General features: G+C 40.5%; 1 protein-coding gene across 1 annotated transcript; it reads left to right on the top strand.

The window, feature by feature from the left end:
* Positions 1-830: 830 nt before the first annotated feature.
* mfsd2ab (MFSD2 lysolipid transporter A, lysophospholipid b) lies at positions 831-20,326 on the top strand. The gene is made up of 14 exons (XM_079656161.1): positions 831-1,045; positions 3,848-3,973; positions 5,677-5,801; positions 11,588-11,711; positions 12,442-12,520; positions 12,609-12,784; positions 12,907-12,997; positions 14,417-14,535; positions 15,045-15,128; positions 17,149-17,232; positions 17,417-17,529; positions 17,616-17,759; positions 18,056-18,232; positions 18,429-20,326. Exons 1-14 carry the CDS (start codon positions 956-958, stop codon positions 18,481-18,483), a joined length of 1,587 nt encoding a protein of 528 aa, XP_079512287.1. The 5' UTR covers positions 831-955; the 3' UTR covers positions 18,484-20,326.
* Positions 20,327-21,059: the final 733 nt, after the last annotated feature.

Genomic DNA, 21,059 nt, shown 5'->3' with positions numbered 1-21,059 from the left:
TATATAGTGTGAGTACTTCTTCCACCTCTGTATGTAATGTGAGTACTTCTCAACTCTGTATATAGTGTGAGTACTTCTCCCACCTCTGTATGTAATGTGAGTACTTCTCAACTCTGTATATAATGTGAGTACTTCTTCCACCTCTGTATGTAATGTGAGTACTTCTCAACTCTGTATATAGTGTGAGTACTTCTCCCACCTCTGTATGTAATGTGAGTACTTCTCAACTCTGTATATAGTGTGAGTACTTCTTCCACCTCTGTATATAATGTGAGTACTTCTTCCACCTCTGTATGTGAGTACTTCTTCCACCTCTGTATATAATGTGAGTACTTTTTTTCTTCCACCTCTGTATGTAATATGAGTACTTCTCCCACCTCTGTATATAATGTGAGTACTTCTTCCACCTCTGTATATAATGTGAGTACTTCTTCCACCTCTGTATGTAATGTGAGTACTTCTTCCACGTCTGTATATAATGTGAGTTCTTCTTCCACCTCTGTATATAGTGTGAGTACTTCTTCCACCTCTGCATGTGAGTACTTGTTCTTCCACCACTGGATATAGTATATAATGTGAGTACTTCTTCCAACACTGTATGATGATGATGATGATGATGATGATGATGATGATGATGATGATGATGATGATGATGATGATGATGATGTTGATGGTGATGGTGATGTATTAAAAGCAGGATCCGTCACACCCGGACACACCGCCTGACTGAGCCGCGCCTCCAGGGGGGCGGGGTTAGATATGGGGTGAAAGGGAGGGGCGGGGCCTCTCTGCTCTAAAACGACTACGTCTCCCTTCTGCCTCTCCACTTTCAAACAGAGATTAGACCACGACGATACAACAGGACGTGTTTCCTTATCCTCAAATATTTTCGAAAGACCGGTTTGATATTCCTTCAATTAATTTTTCCCAATTAAAGAAAAGTGCGTTTACTGCTATGGCAAAAGGAGAAGGGAGTGAACAATACTCAAACGCCAGTTTATTGAATAAACCTGACAACTCGGATGGTATCAAGCTCTCATCAAAGGTGAGTTGTTTTATTCATTCAGAATGATCTTTTTGCCATTTTGATGGTCTTTTAATCGATAACAGGCAACAGGAGATGATGAGGAAGTTAGGTTTTAGGGGATTGGAGGTTGAAGATTTGAATGAATGGAGTGTACCGGTGAAGTGACATTTCAAGAGAGAAGCGTTTCTCATTGCGATATAATCAACCACACTGCCACTGGAGTTGCACAATATTTCGCATAAATGTGACTAATTACATAGTTAATTAATATAATCATCGAAACAAATGTAAAACTGAATATTGTTAATGTTCAGTCAATAAATCCACCAAGCCTCCTCTGAACGTTAAGATACATTCATCCAATCGTTTAAATTATATAAACCAAAGCTTTGGATGGTTAAGTATAGTACATTTAATTTATTTTAAGACTGTAGAGAGAGGTTTTCGATGGACTCCTTTACCAAAGCCACATAGAGCTTAATTTAAATCCCTAAAATCCCTATCATAACGGTCTCTTTTGTGCATTTGAATTAATGTCCATTGCATTAACATATGCACTACTGCTGGGAATGTGTCTCTCACAAAATTAGTAAAATATGAGCTATATAGGCTACATGCTGCATATTCATTTAAATGGCAGTGCTGCGTTCGGGGGCTCCTCTGTAGCCCCTTAATATTTAGAAAGAACCACACCTCTAACATCATGCAGTATGTACAAGTGTAAATTATACCAAAACAAGTAAAACAAAGATATTTTTCTTTCTCAGTAATAGTCTAACACAATGGTTTGCATTGTCGTAGAGAAATGTGGAGTAGATCATTTGCATGTGTATCTACTGTTTGTAATGGAAATTATGTTAGCGATCTCCTTTTAACGCTGTCTGTAGTTATTTGTATTCACCATAATATTCATTAAGGTTTCCTAGGTTGCTGTAGAACATGAGTTAAATCGATTTTGGTGTGCATTTTGGGGCATAACATCGATATCTCCGACTGCTTTGAATGCAGCAGGGAGCACAAACACCAAGGCGACGTGTCAGACAGAGAGCAGGCAGAGGAGCATTTCCTAAAATCTCATCCTCACGTTTTTGGCTATTCCGTTATTTCCATTACAATATGTTGTCCAACATTAATCAGAAAATCCCGTCTGTTTAGTATGTGTCTTTATCGTGTCTGCACTGCAGTGATAACATATCAATACTGGTAGCACTGATAACACAAGTAGTAGAGAGTAATAGGAGGCATGTGGCGTTTACTGATAACTGTTGAGACCTCACTAGAGACACACTGGTGTTAATACAGTCTATGGTGTTAAGCAGACTCTGTTACTGATTTAATTCGGATGTGTCACGCAGAGAGAAGTGTTTTTAAGTGGACTTCTTCAAAGCCATGTGAAGAGAGTCACATTATTGCATGACAAAGTAGGAACACTCACTGCAATGTCATTTTAAATCTAGGAGTGTCAGAATTGTTATGATATGCACACTGGTAGAACAGGTGTAGGAGCATTATGTATGGGGAAAGGAATACGTTTTACTCCCACACAGTGACAGTCAAATATGTCCACATTCATCTGCAGGAGGATTGTTTGGTTTCGGTGGAAATTGGCATCGTATGGTGGGTGAACCTTGATCCTCAATACCCCACAACTCACCAAAATGAATATATATGGCCTAAATCAACAGGTAGTTACTGTTGTGTTATCAAGAAGCCAGCCTTTGTGTGCTGTCGCTAAAGTTTGAATAATTGCTTTTATTTTTGATGCTGCCAGAGAGCTGTTTGTCACCTAAACAAAGGCCGGCTTAGGTGTATCAACAAGACAGAGGCCAGCTCATTCAGTCACAGGGATGTTTTGTGTTGTGGTCTGATCTTAGATGAGGTCTGTTTCTTTCTCATGCATATCAGTGACATATACTCTATTAACTGGGCCAGTGGTTACGGTAATTTCCATGCTCTTTTGAAACATGTTTTCAAAGGCTTTATTTCTCCTCTTCCTCACCAGTGATGAAACCACATGAAAAGAGCAACAACATTTTGATTGGTCAGGGAGGAGGGTGTGTTGTTCTCCCTCTGTGGGCACGAGTGGTCAGACCACTGGTCAAACTGGCAGACAAGGTCATGCTTGTGCCAAGATGTTATCACCCTGGTTTTCTGAGTGTGATGCCGTCATGCCCTGGCACTAATCTGCAGAGATTTGTGTTGCTAATAGATGGGTTGTTAAGAGTCTGTCTGTTGGGTAGATTAGGACATATACAGTGGTGAAAATGGAGAATAATGAGCACTTGTTGTTAGAAAACCATGGGTTACTTGTTTCCCAGTGGCTATCCCTGACTCATGCCAAACACGCTACATGGAAGCTGCCAGCTAAACTGCTAATGAGACTATAGAATTGAGTGCCCCAGTCCTTTTTTATAAAGCATGGAAAAATGTTTGCAAGAATTAGGAGACACTGAAGATTGGAGATATTGATAAGGTTCCCTATTTATCAGCCTGTTGGGAGTATATCCATGCGCAGCTGTATTGCCGTCACATTGTTGAACTGCTGCATGTCGACTCTGCAGAATCACACCCTGCTATAATTACAAGGGCTAGTCCCTGCTTAGCCTGAAAAGGTTCACAGACAGCTGCTAACTCTTAACCTTTACGACACTTTCTCCAAAAGTACATAAATGTTGAATGAGTAATAACCCTAGAGGATGTGGCTTGTTAGGCATTATCTTCTAAGTAGTTGAACGGATGTCTTATTTCTTTGTCTTAATCTGGTTCCACGTTTGGTGTTATTTTCCTTGATTAACAGTTTTTTTTCTGTCTTTTTTCCAGAAGGAGAACAGAAACCGATTGTCAGTCTGCAACAAGATCTGCTATGCCGTCGGCGGAGCTCCTTACCAGATCACAGGATGTGCCTTGGGGTTCTTCCTGCAGATCTATCTCCTGGACGTAGCTCAGGTGAGTTGAGATCAAAACCCCCAGGATAACACCTGTCCAGACATTCAGTGTCACTTTCCTAACACAGACTTAAATATAGCCCCCCCGTGTCCTCTAGAGACACCTCACTGGGAGAGGGTACATACTGTACATGCAATACAGTCCTTCCTCTACCCCAGTGGTGACATTTACAGACTTGATGACAAGGAGTTTACATGCTCTTTCCTTTGCCCTCAAAAGATCACATGCAGGACATTGTGACTGCCAAAGCCCACCAACAAAGGGAGCGATTGTCCTGAAATTAAGAGGTGGAAAAAGTTTCCATTATTGACTCCATGGTGTGGCTCCACTATATCAAAAGGGGCTTACGGGGGCTGAAAAAGGTCGAGGCGGGGAACAATGGTAGAGCTTTAATGTGCTCGGACATTAATCTGATGGTTAAGAGTCACATTCTTAAAGAAAATCTATTCAGACAAACTACTTTTCTACTTTCAAGGTTTACTTAAACGGGTATCTGTTATTACTTTGGTAAGAGAACAAAGCAAAAACCAGTCAAAAGTGCAGTATTTAGAGGAAATAGCTTGAAACTGCCTTTTTAAGAGTCACAATCTTAAAGAAACTCATCCAGACAAACTACTTCGTTTTCTACTTTTAAGGTTTTGCATACAAAAATGTGTATCTAACAGTACTTTGGTAAGAGAAGAAGGCAAAATACAGTTGAGATATCTTAGGCGATGAGGAGGGTTCGCTGTAATGGGCTCTGACACTAATCTGATGGTTAAGGCCAGGATAGCGTAAGTCGACTGCTTCCCAGGGTTTTGCTTTGTCTCGCTACTGAGATTGTTGATTAAAAGTCTATTGGGTGACACAGCATGGCGCTGATTGTACAGTCAGGAGTCGAGCATTCAAGATGAATGAACAGCAGACGGGCGGAGCTGCCATGTGGCACCTTCACTGATTCTATCCGGCTAAGTGATTACTGATTTATTCCTAAACCCCACTCACTGTAATGTCATGTTGTCAGGCCTCACTGCTGACTGCTCATCAGAAAGCTCAACGGTTCCCCTAAACAACCACAGAGAGTGTCGGCTGCTTGTGACATTTAGTGTTTCCAGTGTGGACGTGCACAACGTATGGTTGATGGTTAGCAATTGATTGAATGTGAACCCAAAGTTCCCTTAAAAATGCTTTAAAGACATTAGATTTATTTATTTAAAATAACTTGTTGGTTATTTGTTAAAAATAATCTTTAAAGAATCTTAAAATGTTTTTGTTTTTTTCGGTCACATAGTATTTTTTGTAATCATTTTGCTCAGTTAACAGTTCAATCTTATTTCCGGTGAGCCAACAATGGTGAAAAAACAAACGCACAATAAATAAGCAAAAAGAAAAGATACTTTTGTATAATCCCTGTCTTTTTTCCTTAACATAAAGAACACCCCATATCTCCTGTGTCTTTAAAAAAAAACAATTTAAAGATTTATTTGTTAAGCGAACAAGCAAAGATTTGAAGAACAGTTTTATGTTACGATAAAAGTAGGGGAAAAGTATTTCTTTCCATACGTAACTGAGGTTGTTTTCCTCCTTTCATGTTGATTTGAGATGTATCTACGAGAAGCATTAAAAACGTTAATGTGTCGGAACCTGTAATTAAAAAATGACCAACTTTATGACATTTTTGTACGTTTGCATCTTGCACTAACCCTTTCTTTCTCTCCTTACAGCTCGATCCCTTCCATGCCTCCATTATCTTGTTCGCGGGCCGAGCATGGGATGCAGTCACAGACCCCACGGTGGGCTTCCTGGTCTCCAGAAGCCCGTGGACGCGCTTCGGACGCATGCTGCCCTGGTAGGTCTACATTCACATTATACAGCTTTTAAGAAGATATAGTTCATTTTCTCTGGGTCATCCTCCTCCCACTGTAACTTTCCACTTTGAGCCAGACTACGTTTATAACGCTGTCGATCATTTCTCAGTTACAGTATGCGTCATTGAGATAACGCAGAAATGGCTAATGGGATGCTGGGGGTGAGTCAGAGCAGAGAGTGGAAGTTTTTACACGTGTCAGTGTTTGGGGGCGGGTCTTTTTGAGCAGTCATTTCCTGGAGAGGTTCATCTTGGGTCATGTGGCGGCAATTATTGCTGCTGCTTCCTCATTTCCCCCTCCCACACACACACACACACAGACAGACACCCACACACAGACACAGACACAGACACAGACACAGACACAGACACAGACACAGACACAGACACAGACACACAGACACACAGACACACAGACAGACAGACAGACAGACAGACAGACAGACAGACAGACAGACAGACAGACAGACAGACAGACAGACAGACAGACAGACAGACAGACAGACAGACAGACAGACACAAACTGCTGCTACTCACATGGCTATACAATAATGCATACACACACAGCTGCTGCCAGCGAGTGGCTGGCCACTAAAACCAAGAGCACTGAGGTTATTTATTTTTTAACCAAGCAAATATAGGGTTCCTGCCGAAGCTAGTCTTGCACATTTCCCACGGTTGGGCTTTTGGTATGACGTTGACAAATATAACTGCTGCCTGTTACTGGCTCTGCCTCTTACCGCAGGCACACATTCATTCACTTTTTTTTTTTAATAGTACATTTTATATGTTCAAATTGACCGTCAGCAGGGAAATTCACTTTATTACGACAGCAGAAGTAAAGTGTAGATAACATAAAGAGAATAGACTTACACATTAAAAATAACACGTATGTACTTAAGTATGCACACGTTATTAATAATAAAAAAACACTACGTAAAAAAAAAAAATAGCACATAAGGACACCATAGTTAAAAAAGTAGCAGTGTATATATTTTAAAGTGACCTTATAATATTTAAAGAGGTAGCTGGTACTGTTTGCCGATTGTAAATAGATGGGAACAAAATAAAGCATGATTTGCACGAGGGGCTTTTATTTTTGAATTATCCCTTTTATGTTTTGAGTTTCCCTTCCTTATGGGGAATCCCCTTGTGACGAGTAAAACTAATGTCAAATGTTGCCTTATATCTGTGTTGCAGCGCAGCTGAGCGTGTGGGGGGGCCTAGTGGGCTTCAAGCCTTTTTTTTTTTTACAGAAAGGTTGCCGACCCTTTTCAGCTGCTATATCCCCTCCCCCGCCCCTCAATTCCTGAGCACTCTATGAGTTCATCTCATTTAGTTATAGGTCTGTTTCTGGATATCGAACTGTTAAACTGTGATCAGATAAACTGCAGCCCCTTGTGTATGAATGGTTGAATTCACACAGTTATGTAAGAGAAGTATGGTGCCAGGTGTCAGTGGCAGCTGCTGGTTACAGAAACCCTCTGTCAACACACGCCAGATAAGTTGGAGCTGCTGTCCCTTTGGATATTTCGGGACATGTAGTACCTCCGGAGTGGGACCGGGGTAAAGGGGACATTTCAACAAGACTGGGTACAAGACAAGCTTTGGCAGCTAACAGCGGTAGAGGAAGTATTCAGATGCTTTACTTCAGTAAAAGTAGCAATACATTATTATCACTTCATGACAGGTAAAAGTCCTGCATTGAAACATATTACTGAAGTAAAAGTAGAAAAGCAAAATGTATTTGAAATATATAAAAAGGAAAAGTAATAAGTGCAGAAAAATTGCATTTATGTGTGTTAAGGAATGCCACATGTACAAATATAATTATAGATATAATTGTTAGCATTTTACAGACAAACACAGTTCTGATGGATTTTTCTGTAAAATATATAAATAATTTGACTCGTTTGTGACTTAGTTGAATTTTTAGAGATGCATTTGGTTACAAGTAGCTAAAGCTGTTTGATAAATGTAGTTTACATTATTTCCCTTTTTAAATGTAGTTAAGTAGAAATATAAAATAGCATAAAAGAGAAATACTCAAGTAATCAAACTTTTACCCAAGTACAATACTTGAGTAAATGTACTTAGTTACTTCCCATCTCTGTCAGCTAATAATGAGCACCACAGGGACACGAGTGTTAGACAAGCATATTTACTCCCTGCACTGCTTGATTACAAACATGATCTCCCCAGTTGGTTATAGAGTGTGTGAACAGTGTGTAAGGAGAGCACGATTGGAGATCATTAAAGGTCTCACGTGGGTTAATGTTCCCTTTGGTGTGCATGCATTGGGAACACCTGTGTAATTCATTTTAGAATACAAAGGAATGATCATCCTGTCCAGCTGTTGGTTAGCAGTCTAACTGATGTTTCACAAATATCTCTCCGTGGTCATGAATACAAGAAATGGCACATAGATATGTTAGATTGATCGAAATAGCTTCTTGTTCTGCGAGTTGAAATGGAGGTTTTACAACAAATGGTCAGCCCTCTGAAGACTACAGTGTTAGTGAATTTAATATTATTCAAATCTATTAATGTCCACATCGAAGCCACTGGGATCATTTTATTTATACACGTTGACAGATAAGCAACACATAGATGTACACCTCAAATTACTTTGGCAAAAATAGCAGAGCTTTGGATAGACGTCATAAATACATATCCGTTAAATTGAGCATAATTGAATTAATGTGCAGGAGGGGGGAGATCAGGATATCTTTATTTAGATTGCCAGCCAACATCAAAATGCTCATGTCTGAGTCTCAGAATTGGGTCATGCTGCTCGAGCATCTCATCCATTCGTTGCTAGAGAGATGGGGCGCGGTTGGGTGTATGTGTGTGTGTGTGTGTGTGTGGGGGGGGTGCTATTGTATGTGCAAGATGAGAGAGCTGAACGCGATGTGGTTGAACGTGCCCGTCGTCGTAAAGATGTCAGGAGAGGGGTGCGGCGGTTGCGATCAGGGAAGAAGAAGCTGAATTGCAGCTCCATGTGAAAAGCTGCGTGTGTAGGAAGTGGGGGAGGGTGGAGCAGTCAGGCTGGCTTCTCATTGGTCAAACCCAACACACCACATGTGTGAGCCAATGAGGTCTCAGCTTTCAGTCTTCAGTGTTCTGATAGGAATTTTTAAAGACGGACTGAGGAATTCAAGAGTTTATTAGAGTTCAAGCTGCAGAGTGTGTCTGTAATGAGGTAGCTACAGAAATACAGACATCTCCCTTAATATGCATTTACATTTATTTATTGTTGCATTGGCTGTCATGCATCCAGAGTTTGTATTGCGTAACTTGAAATAATTCATGTCTGTTGATGGTTAGGAAGTGGGTGTTTTAACCTACCTTGATTTGATGATTAGATTGGACATAAGCATGATTTTTAATGATTTTTTTTTAAGCTATGAGAGCAAGAAAAACATGAAGTCAAGGCTTGAAAAATCGAACAATGCCTTGATTTTCATTTTCTATCACAGCTGTTCAGTCCCCCACCCAGCCTAATGATGGCTGCCAAAAGAAACTATTATTGTCAGTCAGTACCATTAAAACAAGAAAAAGAAAATCACATTAAATTAAACTAATAGCTGTCACCTTCTATATTAACAGAAGAAATCCCCCTCCATAGTCAACACAGCTATTTAAGAGGACATTTAAATATGATTCCAGGAGGGGTGTCAGGACACTTCTTACATGGCGTACTGTGTCACTGCACACTGCAAGACTTGGTTTAACCTTGCATACTGTTTTGAGAACAGTTTACACAACAAAGGGATACGATTCAGTCTTTTATGTTTTTGATTATAGCTTGTTTTATCCATGTTGGGGAATAAAGCTAGGGAATTCAACTAGAGGCGTTTCCAAATCAAGCACTGTGCCCGATTTGGTCTGTGCTGTATCGCACTAAGGAAATCAAAATAAAAACAGCATTCCTGAACGCAGCGTCATCTCCTGATAAAATATATCTGCCATGACTTGCACACCACTCCTGCGCACTCCCACAGTGCCTTCACATGAGTGTACAGTTAATCACATTACATGCTCTGGGGACTCTGCTGTATGCCACTCTTCATGACATTACTCTATTAGGCAATTATCAAAGTTTGGCTTTAATTTGATTAGCAGTGACTTTAAATGCTGCTTTATTGCAGAGATTTATATCGGAAATCAGAATCAGAATTTAGTTTATTAGTCCAACAAAGGGGGAAGTTAACATTCTTACAGCAAAAGAAAATTGGCAAAATATAAAGTAATAAGCATGCATACAAATATTAAAGGTAAAAATTACACAATTTACAATTTACAAAAGTACTCTTCTAGGTCGACAACAATAAGTACAGTAACAGTATTTAAAAATTAAATATGTAGAAGATTGTGTAACAGTAATTGAATTGTCTACTAGCAGTCAATACAAATTAACTATAAAGCGGTATGAATAAGTACAGTGTTTCTCGAAGAATTTGATTCTGTTTGCGGGGGCACCGCACCCCCCCCCCCCCCCAACCTGGGCAAGAAAAGCCAAAGGCCCCTTAACCTATTCGCGTGGCCCACGCATCAACCCCCCCCCTCAAATAAGAACATACATGCAAGTTCATGGCTACTGTAGACAACGTTCTTGATGCTCTGTGTTGCGTTGTTTATGATGACACAACGGAGTTGAGGATCTGTGGGGTTTATTCTCCCAAAAATAGAATTTACAATTTACAATTTAGCAGACGCCTTATTCCAAAGCGAATTACAATGACCAATTACAGGGACATTCTCCCTGGAGTGACTGAGGACTAAGTGCCTTACTCAAGGGCACACTAGTAGTGGTGTTCTAGGCGGGATCAGCCCACCTCAATATCAATTAGACCACCAAAAAAAAAAAATGTAAATAAAGAAAATATTTTTTTTTGTATTTGTTATTTTTTTTATGAGATGTGGCGGACAATATTTAATTGTGGCGGGATCAATGTATGCGAAACACTGAAGTATAACACATGTCGAGAATTGACGTCATTTGTACTGCAGGCTATTTCCTTTGTTCCATTCACTTGTGACTTCCTGATTGAGAAAAGACGTCAAGCAGGATGCCCGTGTTGCTTCCTTTTCCACAGACTTCAATCCAGTCTCTTATTTCCCATCAGAGGTGTGTCTGACCTCGCTGTATCACTTCTGATTGGAGAGTCTCCATCTGACCATAGGAAGTTGTAAACAGAGGCGAGGAAGTGACTGAATGGAATTCCATCCGAGCTTTTTTCCAGATAAAATGACTTCAATCACAAGATATCAAGGCCAGGGGGGGAGGGAGTAAAGGATGGCAAGGATGTGTTTACAAACTGAAATGACTTGTACTTATTCGTACATATTCCACATACATAGACCCTGCCTCATCGCACTGCATTGCGTAACCCAAGATGATCAGTTATTTGAATATCAAGAGACATAAGTGTGTTTGGGTTTTGATGAGCAGCATTCCCGGCCTACATGATCCCACAAGCTCAACCTGTTCCACAGATGTCACTACAAATAAACACTGTCTCTATTAGTGAGAATCACCTTGAAACACCCAACAGTGCTATGTGAGGGAAGATTTGGCTCCGAAAGAAAGCCAGGCGTAACTGAATGACCAGTGTGTTGCATAACGAGGGTCCCCTCTTTTCTTAAAGGCTGGTAATTGTTTACAGAGGGAGAGAGTTTCACGCTCGAGTAGAATCACGATCACCACTGATGTTTTTGTTTTTGTCTCGTCCCTCTCCCCTACCCTCCTCTCTCTCCACATGAAGGATCCTGTTCTCGACCCCTCTGGCTGTGATTTCCTATTTCCTCATTTGGTATGTCCCTCCGTTTGAGAATGGAAAAGTCATCTGGTACCTTGTGTTCTACTGCATCTTCCAGTCCCTTCAAACTGTGAGTACCAAAACGCAAACACTCCCAGTGACTAATACTTTGTCTATAACGTATTGTGATCCTAAGATAGTGTAATATCCACACTCTCTTACAGTTAACACTATACCCCTACTATGACATTCATTGCAAAGTTTAGCAATGTTTCCTAAAAAATATCAATGTCCATACATTTGGTTAGCATATCCTAAGGTTGTACTCAGAAACAGAAACAGGTTTATTGCCAGGTTGGTTCACACATACGAGGAATTTGACTTGATGTCATGGTACATACAAGAAATCTAATATAAAACAAAGAATCTTGATGTAAACACTGAATTAACGCACAAAACAAGACAAAACTGAGCGCACCAAAACACCGAAGCAGCCATCTTTGTGTTTAAAGGATCAATTACTGTGCTGATTATTGTCTCTTTTTAATGTATCATATAAATAAAACATAGAAAAGTTTCCAATTGCCATTATTTAAGTGGCTAAAACCGCATTTTATGTCATTTCTGCATGAAAAGTCACTTGAAGGATTTCCCGAATATCGAAATAGTTAGAAAATGGTGCCGACCCACTTCTGAGTTTTGTATCAATCTTCTCATCTGGCTTTTTATAAGAATGAAATTAAACACATTTTCCAAAAAACGTGAACACATACTCCCCTCATCTTCCCCAAAATGCATGACCAAAAAATGAAAGCTGCATTTCTTTTTCTCACCTCGTTTCTCTTTTCTTTCCTAACCAGTGCTTCCATGTGCCGTACTCTGCCCTCACCATGTTCATCAGCTCAGAGCAGAAAGAAAGAGACTCAGCCACCGCATACAGTGAGTTTCAGAGTCACAATCAAATGTATTTTAAAAAACGGTTATTCTCCTCAAAGACTAAACATCCCGCATGTTTTCCTCCAATCAGGGATGACGGTGGAGGTCCTGGGCACTGTGGTGGGCACAGCCATCCAGGGGCAGATTGTGGGCATGGCCAATGCCCCCTGCCTCCCGGGCCCCGGGGACATCCTGGCTAATCTGAGCAACTACTCTCTGCTAGCCGGACACAATAGCTCCGAGCCTGTCATTTCCCTGGATCACACGGTAAGCAAACTTAAAAATGCTTGACAGTGAGCGGTAATGAGAGCCTTATCGACAAGAAAAAAAACTCAAGTTAAATTTGGGACACGAATGCTAACTTTTCTTTTCTTGTTCGGTCCTCACAGAAAACGGCCTATATGATTTCTTCCGGTATCATCAGCATCATCTACATCCTCTGCGCTATCGTCCTTTTCTGCGGTGTAAAAGAACAAAAAGGTGAGGCGTTAATCCGTTAAATCCCGTCCTTTGATTTGGATGCCATTGGTGTTTAATAGCCTTATTTTGACTTGCATTGAAAGCCAAATGAGGAAAAACTAAACAATTAGAGCAGACCAATCAAATGTGTGACCCGCTCTATCGAAATCAGTCGGAAGTCGCAGCGGCTCATTTCAAAATAAACGTGGATTTGCATACATTTTTTTTTTTTTCGGGGTTCGGGTGTTTTGTTTGATTTTAAATAAACAAAGTCTTGGCTTTCAGAATATGAAACTTTTATTTCCAAACTCACACGATAAATACATTCTTTAAGCTTGTAAAGGGAAGATGACAGGCAATCTGCTCTTCCTCAGCGCCGCCCCCCTCCCTCTGCTGACATTATGAATGTAAGCCATATAGTAATCATAAATAACACGGCAGGGTCCGTTACAGTTTGTTTTCATCTGATTTCAAATAAACAAAGTCTTGGCTTTCAGAATATTAAACTTGTTTCGTCAAATTCAGATGATAAATACAGCTTTGAAGCTTGTGACGGCATAATTACAAGCGGAGAACGGAGTAACGTAACGTCACAGCAGGCATAACAACAGCCGGTGTTTCTCGTGAGTGTTTTCCCCGGGGAACAAACATAATACACGCAAACGCAAAAAATACACAACCACACACACGTATACAGTACACACACACACACACGTACAGTATACACACACACACACTCGCGAGCTTCCCCCAGACCATTAATACAAACGAAAATATCTTCCCTCCGTACTCCTTTGATCATTTGCTCCATTAATAATCAATCAGATCAATGGATTCCAGAGAAGAGGAAACTTTGAAGGCCTTTTTCTCAAAATGGTGACTCGGTGACAGTCATTATATAATGTGAAATATTTTGCTTAATACTTGGAGCACAAAAACAATCCTGATATCATTAGAAAGCTAGGAATATCCTCCTTCCAACAGTGTACACAACTCAAAATGTGTCTTCGGGTCAATGCGACTGATTTCGATAGAGCAGGTCAAATATGTGGTTTGAATTTCTAACTGTTAATTCTCGTCTGACAAAGCGAGACTGAGTTTATCTTTACTCTGATCCTCGGATTAGGTTCAACCTCCAGATTACATGCCCAAAAGTTTTGTCTTTTTAAAGTTGCTTAGCTGTTTTTTCACTCTAGTCCAATAGGGAAGCACAGTTTAGCTTTTGTTGTGGTACGATTGTGGCCTGATGGCTGTGAGGGCTTTCTAATTGGTCGACTCCTGACCAGTGACGTGGCAAATAGCAATCTAGTAGAGCAAGGAAAGGTCGCTATTCAAGTTAAGTGAACTGAAAAACCATGGTAGAAGAAATACAAGATTGTATTCGTGTGGCTGTCATTTAGCATCTTTGCTCACTCTTTCCTGTTTCTCCTCTCTTTTCAGATTCTTGCCGTCCCCGGTCAGAGCCCATGGGTTTCTTCCAGGGGATCAGGCTGGTGATGGGACACGGACCCTACGTCAAACTGATCATGGTCTTCCTCTTTACCTCCCTCGCTTTCATGGTGCGTATATAAACACACAAACACAATTTAACTCTGAGATTTAAGTGCGATTATTTTGACTGATATTGAAATTGCTAAATGATTCACGATATTTGCTGGAAAGGTCATTTTTGCATTATCAGTCTCATTATCATTGAAACATGTGATTAAAATGATCATGGTGTGATTTTTATGAAGTCCTAAGACTACGATTTGTAGGCCGGGGCATCTATGCTGCACCACAATCCTTTTATTTAGAATGAAATGTATATATATTATATATTGCATGAAAGAAATAATGCGCCTCTTGTGATTTGAATACTGCACTAGCCACCATTTTGTAATTTCACCCACGATATATACAGTATTTTAGTTTTGTTGGTCCGACTGGCTCTTCTAATGTTAAATGTCGGGAGTCTTAAGCTGTATTTTGCTCCCAGTCAGAGTTTATGTGGCGCCTGGTGGCCTCTGTGTTTGTGTGTGTGTTTAGACTGTACAATTTGTCTGAGTGTGTGCTGTTGGTCCCACAGCTCCTGGAGGGAAACTTCGCCCTGTTCTGCAGCTCCACACTGGGCTTCAGAAACGACTTCCAGAATATACTGCTGGTCATCATGGTGAGTTCACAAACACACACATTGTCAGACCTTCAGACAGATGGGTGCACTGTTCCCATGGCAATGACCGCATTTACCTCAGCACATGAAACCTGTAGCAGCCCCATTTGCGTGGAATAAGTAAAGCCATTAGCTTCAGAGTGAACACAAAAGCTTTCCTCCCCGGGGCAAACACATAAAATGTCTTCAATTACAAGGCAGTTCTAGAAAGCAGTGTCTCCTGAGTGCCCGTTTCCAAGATAAGTGTCCTCTCTCAGCCTGAATGCCATCCCCTTCCCACAGACAGTCAGGGAGCCACATCACTTCTCCTTTCTTTTATGTCTCTTGACCTCTCGGGAAGAAAGGTCTCTCGCATCAAAGAATCACCCCAGATCCAGACAGGTACTAAAGCCGATTAACCCATACAGTAGATGTGCCTCCTGTAGCAGAACTCTACTGAGGATTACATTCTTCATCCTTTACTTTATGGAAAGGATTATTCAAGGCACTGATCTTTTTTTAAGACATTTATAAAGTGAAATGACTTCTTTTTTTTTCGACGGTGAGCTTTGACAGGAACAGCTCCATAAACGGCTAAAATGATCCTAATCCTCACCTTCAGTGATTTACTCCGATCCTATTATATAAGCGCTTGTAACTCGAACTGGTTGTCCGTTGATGGGCTTACACAGTAAAGGTCAAACGTAATGAGACTTTGTATGAGAGCAAGGGGGAGTTCAATCATCAACAAAAAGAGCCTTGTGTCTACTTTTTTAGTTGAGTTGTTCTCATGTAGAAATTCACACATTTTATCCTTGAGGGTACAAGCGGCCGAGATGGGTTTTCTCCGCAGGGTGGCTGGCGTCTCCCTTAGGGATAAGGTGAGAAGTTCAGTCATCCGGGAGGGACTCGGAGTTGAACCGCTCCTCCATCGCGTCGAAAGGAGCCAGTTGAGGTGGTTCGGGCACCTACAGTAGTTAGGATGCCACCTGGGCACCTCCCTAGGGAGGTGTTCCAGGCACGTCCAGCTGGGAGGAGACCGAGGGGTAGACCTAGGACCAGATGGAGGGATTATATCTCTTCGCTGGCCTGGGAGCGGCTTGGGATCCCCCAGTCAGAGCTGGTTGATGTGGCCAGGGAAAGGAAAGTTTGGGGCTCTCTGCTGGAACTGCTACCTCCGACCACGGATAAGTGGGAAAAGATGGATGGATGGATGGATGGATTCACACATTTTCAATAGCTGTGTGGTGCTACTCACTTTCGTTTGGCAGGGATTGACGGACATGCTTTATGAAGTCTGTGTTAGAAGATATTAACTAATAGCCACAATTCAATTATAATTATCTTCTATTCATGAGGATAAGGCTCACAGGGTTGAGATTGATGTTCTTGCGATAAAGTGCGAGTGGTGTCTTTAAAGAGGAAACACTGTGACTGTGTTTATGCACACATTCTGCTGATGTGACAAAAATATTTGCAAAAGGGAAGGGAATGATACTCAGAGGTTTACTCTTATTGTCCAAATGAAAACAGGAATATGCAACCACATGACTGTTTGTGTGGTCTATCTGTCAGTTCAACCTTAACAAAGAAGTGGGGGAAAATACTGTTGCACCACTGTCGTTCTCTTAACCTTAGTCAAACACGGAGGAGTCAGAGGTCAAACTGATCCAAGCGAGCCCCCCTGGAGAGTCAGAGGATGACCCCTGTGGTGGTTTGCATAACATTTGAGCTCAAATGTGTTTTGGGAAGAGCCGTAGAAAGCATATTGTCTTCCACCTTAACTGTTGTGTTTGGCAGGTAGGAGAGGTCCAATGTGCTTCACCGCGCTTATGTCATGTCGAAACCAAAACGGAAGCATACTAAAAATGCAGCTAATGTTTTTACTATTGCTTTTTTTGGCTCCGAGGGGCTTCCCTTAGTTTTTCTACAAAAATCATTTTAGTAACCTGTCTGGCTTTCTGTGGAATTTACTAGAGAGTGTGTGTCAGAGTACAAACATCTGGTTAACCTGGCTTTGAATTTTTTTTTCTCCCCTCAGCTTTCCGCTACTCTGGCCATCCCATTCTGGCAGTGGTTCCTGACCCGCTTTGGGAAAAAGACGGCGGTTTACGTTGGCACCTTGGTAAGTCCCACAACCGCGTCCAAACATCACTACTAAGTCGTTTGAAGCCTGTGAGATTGACAGGAGTTAGCTCATATTATAGCAACTGCAGTGAAAACAGCTCTGGTTTCTTTATGAGACCTATTGAGGAAGTACATCTCAGCACATCTGTGTGCTTTAGTTAATGTGTTCCTGTGTTTTCCAGGCTGTGGTCCCCTTCATGATCCTGGTGGTGTGTGTTAAGAGTAACCTGATCGTCACGTACATCGTCTCCTTTGCTGCCGGGGTGGGAGTGGCTGCAGCCTTCCTGCTGCCCTGGTAAGACCCTTTTGGAGTCCTTTTCCCAGCACTTTGTCTATGTTTTCTTGTCTATAACTGTGACACTAATTTTGTATATCTGTCAGGTCTATGCTTCCCGATGTTGTCGACGATTTCCAAGTGCAGAACCCCGACTCCACCGGCCACGAAGCTCTCTTCTACTCCTTCTATGTCTTCTTCACCAAGTTTGCATCTGGAGTCTCCCTCGGCGTCTCCACACTCAGTTTAGAGTAAGTGTTTCCACACACGTAGCTCTATTGTCTATAAGTTATTCAATTCTTGTAGGCGTTTCATTAGGTTTTCAAAAAAAAGTCTTTCTGAGGCTTAGCCAAAACTCACCCTTTATCCCACATCAAAGCAAGTCTTTCCTTCTGCTTTCATTTGATTAAGTACAGTAAGTCTGTAGTGCATGCACCTCATGACTGACTTTACAGAAGTGACGGCCTTTGATCAGTCATGTACTACTGCATTGCATAACGTGGAGAGTTTTTCTGTTTGAATTTAATCATGTTTTTTCTGTTTTTAGTTTCGCGGGCTACATCAGTCGAGGCTGCACTCAACCAGAGGCAGTGCATGTAACGTTGAAAGTGCTGGTCTCAGCCGCCCCCATAGTTCTCATCGTAATCGGCCTGACGATATTATACTTTTATCCTATCACCGAGGAGAAGAGGCAGGGCAACCGCAAACTGCTGCAAGAACTAAGGTAAGTGTGTGTGTGTGTGTGTGTGTGTGTGTGTGTGTGTGTGTGTGTGTGTGTGTGTGTGTGTGTGTGTGTGTGTGTGTGTGTGTGTGTGTGTGTGTGTGTGTGTGTGTGTGTGTGTGTGTGTGTGTGTGTGTGTGTGTGTGTGTGTGTGTGTGTGTGTGTTCTAAAACTGATGACACGTTTTATTCTCTTGCAGGGACAACGAAGCAGATTCAGAATCGGAATCGACAGAGCTGGCCAACATGATCTAGAACATTTTAAGAGGCCAATCGGGTGATCGACTGGCATTTTGCACTGGGCGGGACCAACTGCCATGGACCTGTCGGATCATACAGACACTGCCTTGTCCAATCACGCTGCTGCTGCTCCAAGTCTGAAAAAAACGTTTATTGACTCAGAAAGTGTCATAGCTTCAGGAGCGCTGAAGCCTAAAACAAACATCCTACACATTTGTGACTTTTCCGCTGCATGAGATTCTCTATCTTCTTGTGTTCAGTCAGACCTCAAAAGCCTTACTTTTTGAATAACTACTTTTGAGTACTGTGAAAAATCCCTTTGTTCTTTTTAAAGGTTGGCCTTGTTCTCAGTTGAAATTGCACAAAAGCATGAAATGTGATGGAAGACGTTATGTAACTGGTGCCCTTTTTTCATACCGGTGCTACTCGCTGCAGATGAACAGTTTCCATCCTTGTGCATAAAACACATTGAGCATTGAAGACCTTGAGCACTGCGGTACAGAAAACCTGAGATGTGACCATCATGAGAAACTTGAACAAACAGTGATTACGCCTTAAAACCAACCTTGTTTTGGGGTTAAAAATGCAAAACTGTCGCTCAGCCACTTGCTCTTGTGCCATTGATTTGGTGTTTTGGATGTCTTTTATTGTGTGATTTCATAACTAATCCTCAGAGTTTACTGTAAGTAGTCTAACCATTTGTCCATCTCATTCCCATCCAACTTGCTTTTTTTTAAAGAAGCCATTATAATGTGATATTAGTGGTGGGACGGTAACAGCTTTGAGATTGTTTTAGCTCCCCACCAAATGAAACCACTACAAAAGTAAAATAGTTTATTTACCAACTACATTACTGACATATCTTATTTATATAATACTGAAGACAGGAAAAGCCTTTTCTTCTCCTAACTCTTTAATTTCCTTAATAATGAGCGGCACGGCAACTAGCGCCAGTACTGACATAGTTATATTTTTATTTAAATGTTTATATTATCTTTGATTTTTACTGTTTTTAAATTCATGTTGGCTGGAAAGTCATGCTTCTTGCAGTATTTAAATATATTTAAGGCCTCTGAGGTTCCACCTGCATTTGAAGTTTCAAAATGTGGAAAATGGGGTGGAAGCTCATTTTTTAAAAACATTAACACACCTTTTAATGCATGTTGCCATCACTACTACCTTTGTTCCAAATGCATTCAAAAAGGGAAGCACATAGTTATGAAAAAAGAGGCAGTAAAGTTGTTGGTGCATTTCTCTGTATATGTGTGTGTGTTTATTGAAGGAACAACCTTAGTGATAATCTCAATCCCAGTGAGAGTGTGGATTGACATATTTCATATCTGTTGATATGGAAAATGTGTACATAAAGTGTCATATGTTATACATACTGTTACATCATTGACATGTTGTTTCTGACAACTGGGATGCCGATGTGAAAATGCTCATATTTCATTCACTTGAGTTTTTTGTGAGTGTTTGTTTTTTCTTAGAGGTTTCTTCTAACTCTGGAGGATACTGTACATGCCAACACACAGTGCCATTTTCACCCACTAACTCTGTGATAATTGTACATTGTGTAAACTGTTTTATTTTGTCAGTGTTTTCTTTCGATGGACGCCCCTCATGACTCTTGAGGCTGTAGCCAAATGTGTGAGCTTTAACCCTCCAGAGACACACTGAAGCCTTGTGAACATGTCTCCTGTGCATATGTATATATTGTATGTAAACCTGTAAATATCTTTAATATTTGTGGCTGTGAAATGAAATCTGTACACTTTAATGTAGTTATTTAAGAAAAAGATGTTGGGATTTAAAAAACTAATTGTTAATAAATACTAATTGATAAGTGTACTGTGAACGAGTTTACATGTCTTTACTTGAAGCAACTAAAAAAGCCAATTAAAGAAAACAGACATAATTGTAATACCTGTTATCCTATATCACACACACATCATGTGGATGATTGCCAATCACCCAATGCCTACTGATGAGATAATGGTATCATTCTTTGATGATTTATTATTTAGCAGCTTCTTATACACGCTATAAAAAAAACATCAGAAACCGTTCTTGGAGCAGTTATACATCAGAAATAATTATCACAAACAACAAATACATACCATACCAAATGAATGCTTTGATATGGAACTATATCAATCAAACCAGGCATTATGTGGAGATATTATCAGCAAACCTTTTGGATAATTACACAGGCTAAATGCCCTTTAGTTGCACTTTGACATACAGCAGCTCCAGTACAATTTACACATTGAGTCTAACTCATGGTACACTGCTGCCATCTAGTGCCTGGGGTTGTCCCTATTTTATGGAATGGTGCACTTAGTGGTAGATGGTTAGTTAATGAAACAATAAACTATTCATGTTGTTCTTATTTCGAAGCAGCTATGTATATTGCATTTACAGAAACATCAGATTGCATTATTTTCAGAAGAAGTAGAACATTCATATTGCAATTTATATATAAATTGTATATATATTGTATATTATATTATATTGTATATAATATAATATATATATATATATATATATATATATATATATATTGTATATATATAATATATATATATATA

Source organism: Notothenia rossii (genome assembly GCF_949606895.1).
Source record: "Notothenia rossii genome assembly, chromosome: 10".
NCBI lineage: Eukaryota > Metazoa > Chordata > Actinopteri > Perciformes > Nototheniidae > Notothenia > Notothenia rossii.
Note: the sequence above shows the minus strand (reverse complement) of the source record. Positions and strands in the feature narration are given on the sequence as shown.